Here is a 6,670-nt window from a genome sequence, read left to right on the forward strand (position 1 = left end):
GTTCTGCTAGGAAAGAGAAAAAACAAACACCTGGAGTCCTCTTGTCTGAGTGTCAGCCCTGAAATCCTTATGTGAGCCAGAAAACAGAGAGTTTTTCTTGAATTATCAGGGCGTATTTCTTGAAATATCAGCACTGTTTCTGGAACAGCACAGACAAATCACATCTGCTGCCCCCAGTCCCTCTGGGTACCAGGCTGAGCTACTAAAATGCTGCAGCCAGAGGCTCTCAGAAGTGGCCTCCTGCACTAGAAAAGCAGCACAGCACAGAAATGCTGGGAGACCAGCATATGGACTGAGAATCTAAGATATTCTGAATATTCCCCTCTGAATATTCTGAACAGCTGGCAGCCCATGCCGGTGCTGCAGCATCACTGCCAGGCAATGCCAAAGGGTACACAGCACACCCAAGCCCGCTGCAGCATCCCCGCACCACCAAACCACCTTGCCGGGAGCGCTGAAGTGCATCACCTTGGTAACAGACACATTGCCAAAAATCCCTCAAACATTTTCAATTTGTAGGAAAAAACAAGTCAGGCCATCTCAAAGCATTTGCAAAATTTGACCATGTCACTGAATTAAAGGGCAACTCGAAGTACCCAACTTTTCAAACGTGGACGGTAAGACCTGCAGGGTGACATCTGCTTAACAGAGCATTTGCTGTCCCTACTCACCCGTCGTTTCCACGATGCCCTCCAGGATGACAACAATCTCAAACTGCTCCGTTTGCATGCTGCGCTGGGAAAGGTCGTAGAAGGGGCTCTTGGCATCAATCACATGGCAGATGGTGAGTGGGGACACAAGGAAAAGCTGGTCGGCCCCTGTGCTGAAGCCCACGTCAAGCTCCAGCTGATCGAGTGGGAGGAACTCGCCCTCTGGGGTCTGGCGAGACTGGATGAGCAGCGAGGAGAGAGATACAGAAAGAGAGATATCACCACTAGAGCAGCCATCACCAAGGCACCCCAACAGCATCCTGCATTCATGCCAGAGCTCGGCACTACCCATCACATGAGGCAAAACCCGGTCCAGCCATCAGGCCATGAAATGGGTGGAAACATAGTGCTGGACATGCAGAGCAGGGACGAATTATTTCTAATACATATCTTACTGCAATTGCAGCTCACCAGCATAAGAGCCCTAGATCTTTAAGGTCCCTTCCAACCCAAGCCATTCTATGATTCTATGAAAACCACTGCCCACTGACTCAAGTGATGGTTCTGCCACTGACCTGCAGCACCATCCACCAGCAGAAGAAGATGATCAACCAGCCCACTCTTCATCCAGCTTTGCACGCCATCCCTTGTACAATGGGTGCCCAGAGTGGTGTACCCATAAAGGGTCCCCTGCCCAGGAGCTCAGACAAGGTATCTCCCCTTGAGACACCCAAAATCTCACCAAATCCACACTGCAACACAGTGATCACAGGAGAGGGCTCACAGCCACCTCCAAGGTCCCTCCCGTTTCCCCTTGCAGAAAGTGGCAGCAATTAGATGCATTATCAGCTTTTCCCATAACACACAGTTCCCCAACACTGACTAAAAACAACTGCTGTCAGCCCCACAGCAGCTGGGAACAGTCCTCCAGGGAAGCTTTTAGACTGCTGTCCTTTTGACAAAAGAAGCCCGAAGAAGGGGATGCTGTCACTGTGTTAGTTAGAGCTGCCTGATAAGAGCAGCAGTAAACCACAATTTAACAACCATGTAACAAGTCCATAAAATCATGCCTGAAGCTGAAACCTCAGATCCAGCACTGTGGCTCATGTGCCTCACTGCAAGCTTCACATCCCCAGTCTATAAAGAGTACTGTAACCAGCACAGCCCTGCCCAAATGCTCCCACTCTGGCTTTTATTGCTTCTCCCTGGGATATGTATAGGCAGGAACAGAACATTATAGCCCTTCCCAGTCATTACTTTTATTACAGAACTTTCCATTATTTGCTATTCAGATTTAAAAAAGAAAAAAAAAAAGTTTTGCAAACGGCTGTGCATCAAACTCAGCCAAAACCATGTTAAATCACTACTTGGTTGTGGCTGGCCCATCCCTGGAAGTGTTCAAGGCCAGGCTGGATGGGATTTTGAGCAACCTGGTCTAGTGGAAGGTGTCCCTGCCTGTGGCAGGGGGTTGGAATTGCATGGACTTTAAGGTCCATTTTGTGATTTTATGACTCTATGATACTTCGGAGGGATATCCATCATTCCTTACATTTTGAGCTGATGTGAAACTTTCAATACTGAGCAATACTACTCACTTGAAACAGGTTGTTTTTTTCTTTTAACAGGAGCATCATTATGCTTGCAGGAAGAAGCATAATCGCTCCTCTAACTTTTCTGCTTCCCATTCTCCTCGTTATTCAGATGCATTAAGGCGGGGGGGGGGGGGGAGGGGAATGTCTCATTGGACAGGGACCAGCACAGCTATCACGTTCAGATTATCAGCCCTCCTGCAAGTGACATTTGCATCTCCTAGAGAAACCCAGCCCCATGTCTTCTGTAAAACAGCCCTGCACTGGCTGCTGCAAAAGGGGGGATGTCACATGTCCCTGGTGCAGCCCCCAGTGAGGGGTGCAGCCATGGCCGAGCACCCCCAGGGGCAGAAGCTGTAGGGAACCTAAAAGCAAAAGGGATGCTAAAAGCAAAAGGTGGCAGACAGAGCAAAACCGGATTATGCGCCTCGCTTAGGACTTGGTCTATTTTGAACATTTTCCCTGAATGGTAGCTGGATTTGAAAGAGATCTAATCCCAAACAAACAATTGTGTGCTTCATTGCTCTGAAGTTTCGGCTAAGAAACGTGCTTTAATTTTTGTGTGTGAAAATTCAGATTTATCACACCTGTCTTTGCCACCCCATCCTAGCATACGCCATACAGTTTTAGATAAAGATATCAGAGTCAAGAAACATCTAGAGCACATCTGCATAAATATCCTGCCTGCGGGATTTTGTTTGTTCTTTCATTAGAGAGAAGCCTATTTTCCAATAAAAAGGCAAAAATACAAGCAAAGCACCAAATAACACCTGTTAAGCACAGCAAGGAGCAGCTCTAGGGAGAGAGCCATCCTGCACCCCTAAAATACCATTCTAGCCCCCTGGGAGGTGAAGGCTGGCCCATTTCTGGGTGACATGGTCGCACTGGGGACACCAAGACCCATGCACCTAGCTTGGCTTTGAGACAGAGGAAACCAGTGGCCCTAGGTGAGACTCAACAAAACACAATTAGGAATTGCATGCGCCTAGCTTTAGTATAAATGCTAGTAGTTTGGGAAAGTCCTTTAAAGATTTGGTTGTAAAATCGCTGCTTGTTCTGCCTTCTGGCTCTTCTGATTTTCATCTTGATGAAAATTAGATGATCATTTTTCATCTACCACCACTACTGTCCAACGTATCTTGGCTTTTCACATCACGTCTCACAGAATCATGGAATACCAGGTTGGAAGGGACCTCAAGGATCATCTGGTCCAACCTCTTTCATGAATGCTTTCCAGGAAACACCCAGCGGTACCTGCCCCAAAATCTTAGTGTGAACCGAACAGCAAAAAACCCCCTGAATACCAACACACAGGAGAGGATGAAGAAGCAGAATGAACTATTATTTTGCAAAAAAACTCCCATATAATGGCCATCTTAACAGATGAAATAGCGATGAAAAAGCAGACTTAAAGACAATGTGGTACTTGAGGGACACGGCAAAGTCCAGAGAAACAGGCAGGAGCTATAGATGGGAGGAAGAAAATTATGGGGAAGAAAGGTTAAAAACAGGTGGGCTGCTATAGGAACCCTATGATTTTACAGCTGCAGTAAAATCAAGTGTTAAGTTATCTAGCTGTGAAGTCATTTACACAAAGTACGATTGCTTCTGTTCTGAGGGAACTGAGATAAAGATCGAGAGCTAAAATGTTATAGACAAACCAAATATTATTTTATAACTACCCCTGAGTTACAGGCAGTATACTACCCAAGGCAGGACTCATACTATTGACTATTTCGCTATTCAAGCCAACACAAAAGAAATTACCTTGGGTGACTCTTTAGACTCAGTGTAACGCAGGGAGGAAAGTACAGAGCTTCTAAGTGTCATTCAAGTTCTTTACAATCCTGGAGATTCATTAAAGAAAGCGAATATTAAAGCGAGCAAGTCTTTGCACTAACTTGCCACTTTTAAGGCTTAATATTTGCTTTTTCTCCAGTATGGTCTAAGCTTACCAGGAAAAAAAAATAATTAAAAAGAGTATATTGGGATTTCCATTTTTACATAGGTTTTACAACCAGAATAACCTTTAACAAAAAAAAAAGAAAGAAGCATTCAAGATGAAAATCTGTGAGCAGCCCTACAGTTAACTCTGCCCTCCCAGTTTTGCAACAAACCTGCAATAAAGGTTGTGTGCAAATCAAAGCAGAAACACTGAAGCAGCAACACACCTCTGCCAGCCAGCAGGACTGCCTGTACGGCAGCACCCTCCAGGAGATGGATCACTCCTCCTCCTGCAATCCTTCTCTTTTTTTCCCCATATTGTTTTTTTTTGGCCAGGAGGCCCAGCCAAGCACTGCTCCCCCAGAGCAGTAGGAGGATGCATCATGCAGAGACATTTGGTAGGGGCTGTGCAGAGCCAGCCATAACTGCATCCACAGAAAAGCCACATTTTAGACCTTTATTATCCTCTACCTTTCTGATCCCAGCACTGCCTCCCCAAAACCAGAGGAGATGATGACTATGAAGCTGCTTTTTCACATATTTAAAGTTCAGGAATTTTTTTTGGAGCCGCAATTGGTTTTCAGCACCAACTTTTAAAATTCCCCCCTTAAAGCTATTCAAGAGCTACATTAAACATGACCTCACAAACCTCTCCCTAGTCAGGATAGCCTTCTCGCAGAGGTCAGTCAGAGGGGTCACCATGGTACCCTCTAAAGACAGAATGATTACTTACAAGGTTAATTGCACATCATTCAGTTTACCCATCTAAACTTCTGACATGCGGGAACAACCAGCGATGGCTCATGCCAAGGAAAAGTGTAACTGAGACCCCAGCTGATTATTCAAAAAGGAAAGAACAGGAACAGGCACCTCCAGGTCAGCAGCAGCAAGCCCATCCTCACCAATGTCAGTCCCCAGCTACCGCGATCATCCAGGCACGGCAGGAAGGGGACAAGTGAAATTATGGAGATCTCTTCTCACTCCAGCTTGCTGAGTGCGAGCACTGCCCCTCCTTCAGGCCACTGACTCCCTCATGATTTAGGGTGCACTGGGGGTTCTGCAACCCTCAACTAATGCAACAACGATCCCGCCTGAAAGCCTCCTGCCAGAAACACATCTTTAGACCAAGACATGACAAGCCTCCAAGCAAAACTGCTCGGATATGGGCACAGCGGACAGGGGATGAGCATCCCTCCTCACTGTGTGGCCAGAGGAGCAGGAACAAAGGCAGGGCAGCACTCCAAGTGGGGTCCTTCCCTGGCAGGGGATACCACCTGCCCCTGCAGAGCATCCACCCCCAGCACAGGGCACCCACAAACCCTGCCAGCCACATAAACACACTGGCGTGCTCTGCATGCACCAAACATTACCCCCAAGCCATCCTCTTCCACCCATGCCACCCTTATTTCATATGCCTTATGGATATGCAGCTGTTGTAGCAAGCCTCAAATAAACACTCAATTTTCCCTAGACATCCAGGGCCATTAGCAGAATTTGTAAACGTCTAACCCTGACATTCTGCTTTCCATGAAGTTCATGGCCTGTATCAATAAAGTTCTGCCTGACTGGACTCAGCACTGCCTGAAAGCACAGGAATATGGCAGAAAGGTAAACAGCTTTCTTTTAAAATGCACACCAAGGAATTGAAACTGCAAAGTATTTATTTGGCAGAGAAATCTAGCATTTTATAGAAATACATAAATATGCATGTAAATCCAGGACTGACTATAACCATTATCCTACACAGCTGCTGGTAAATCACAGTTGAGAGTAAATCTGGCACCCGAGGAGCATCACAGGATGCGAGGGCAGGAGTGAGGGATAGCAAAGCTGGTGGCTCCAGGCCAGTGCAGAGGTGGGGACATCCCCGGGGCACCGACAGTGGCAGTGGGGTGAGCATGGCCAGACCGCACTTACTTTGAGCAGCTTGCAGCGGATCTGCGCAGAGACCATGTGGCTGTTGCGAAGGTTGCCCACCCTGAACATGAGCGTGAGCTTGCCATCCCGCATGGAGATGGCAGCATGCTCACTGAACATCAGGGTCTCAGCCCTCTTCTTGGGCTGAGACATCTTGATGAACATGCAGCCAATGAGGAAGGCGTCCACAATGGAGCCCAGGATGGACTGAAAGAGGAAGAGAATGATGCCCTCAGGGCATTTGTCCGTGATGTAGCGGTACCCATAGCCGATGGTGGCCTCAGTCTCTATAAAGAAGAGGAAAGCAGAGGGGAAGTTGTAGACGTTGGCCACGCAGGGGGTGTAGCTGTCATCATGCGCCTTGTTGAGGTCGCCCCGCATGTAGGCAATCACCCACCACATGGAGGCCATGAAAAGCCAGGCCACGGTGTAGGTGAGGATGAAGATGAAGAGGTTCCAGCGCCACTTAAGGTCCACCAGCGTGGTGAAGAGGTCCGAGAGGTACCGGCTAGTCTCGCCGCCCAGGTTCCCGTGCTGCACGTTGCACCTCCCGTTCTTGTCCACGAAGCG

The 6,670-nt window shown here is 47.7% G+C and overlaps 1 protein-coding gene across 1 annotated transcript; it reads right to left on the minus strand.

Annotated features, from left to right (window-relative positions):
- Positions 1-663: 663 nt before the first annotated feature.
- On the minus strand, positions 664-6,667 carry KCNJ3 (potassium inwardly-rectifying channel, subfamily J, member 3; the record flags this gene model as incomplete). Its single annotated transcript, XM_010017013.1, has 2 exons — positions 664-888; positions 6,101-6,667. Coding segments are annotated over 2 exons (792 nt in total), but the record flags the coding sequence as incomplete, so codon positions are not given.
- Between the last annotated feature and the right edge of the window lie 3 nt (positions 6,668-6,670).

The sequence above is a fragment of the Nestor notabilis genome, unplaced genomic scaffold, assembly GCF_000696875.1.
Source record: "Nestor notabilis isolate BGI_N333 unplaced genomic scaffold, ASM69687v1 scaffold26626, whole genome shotgun sequence".
Lineage (NCBI taxonomy): Eukaryota > Metazoa > Chordata > Aves > Psittaciformes > Psittacidae > Nestor > Nestor notabilis.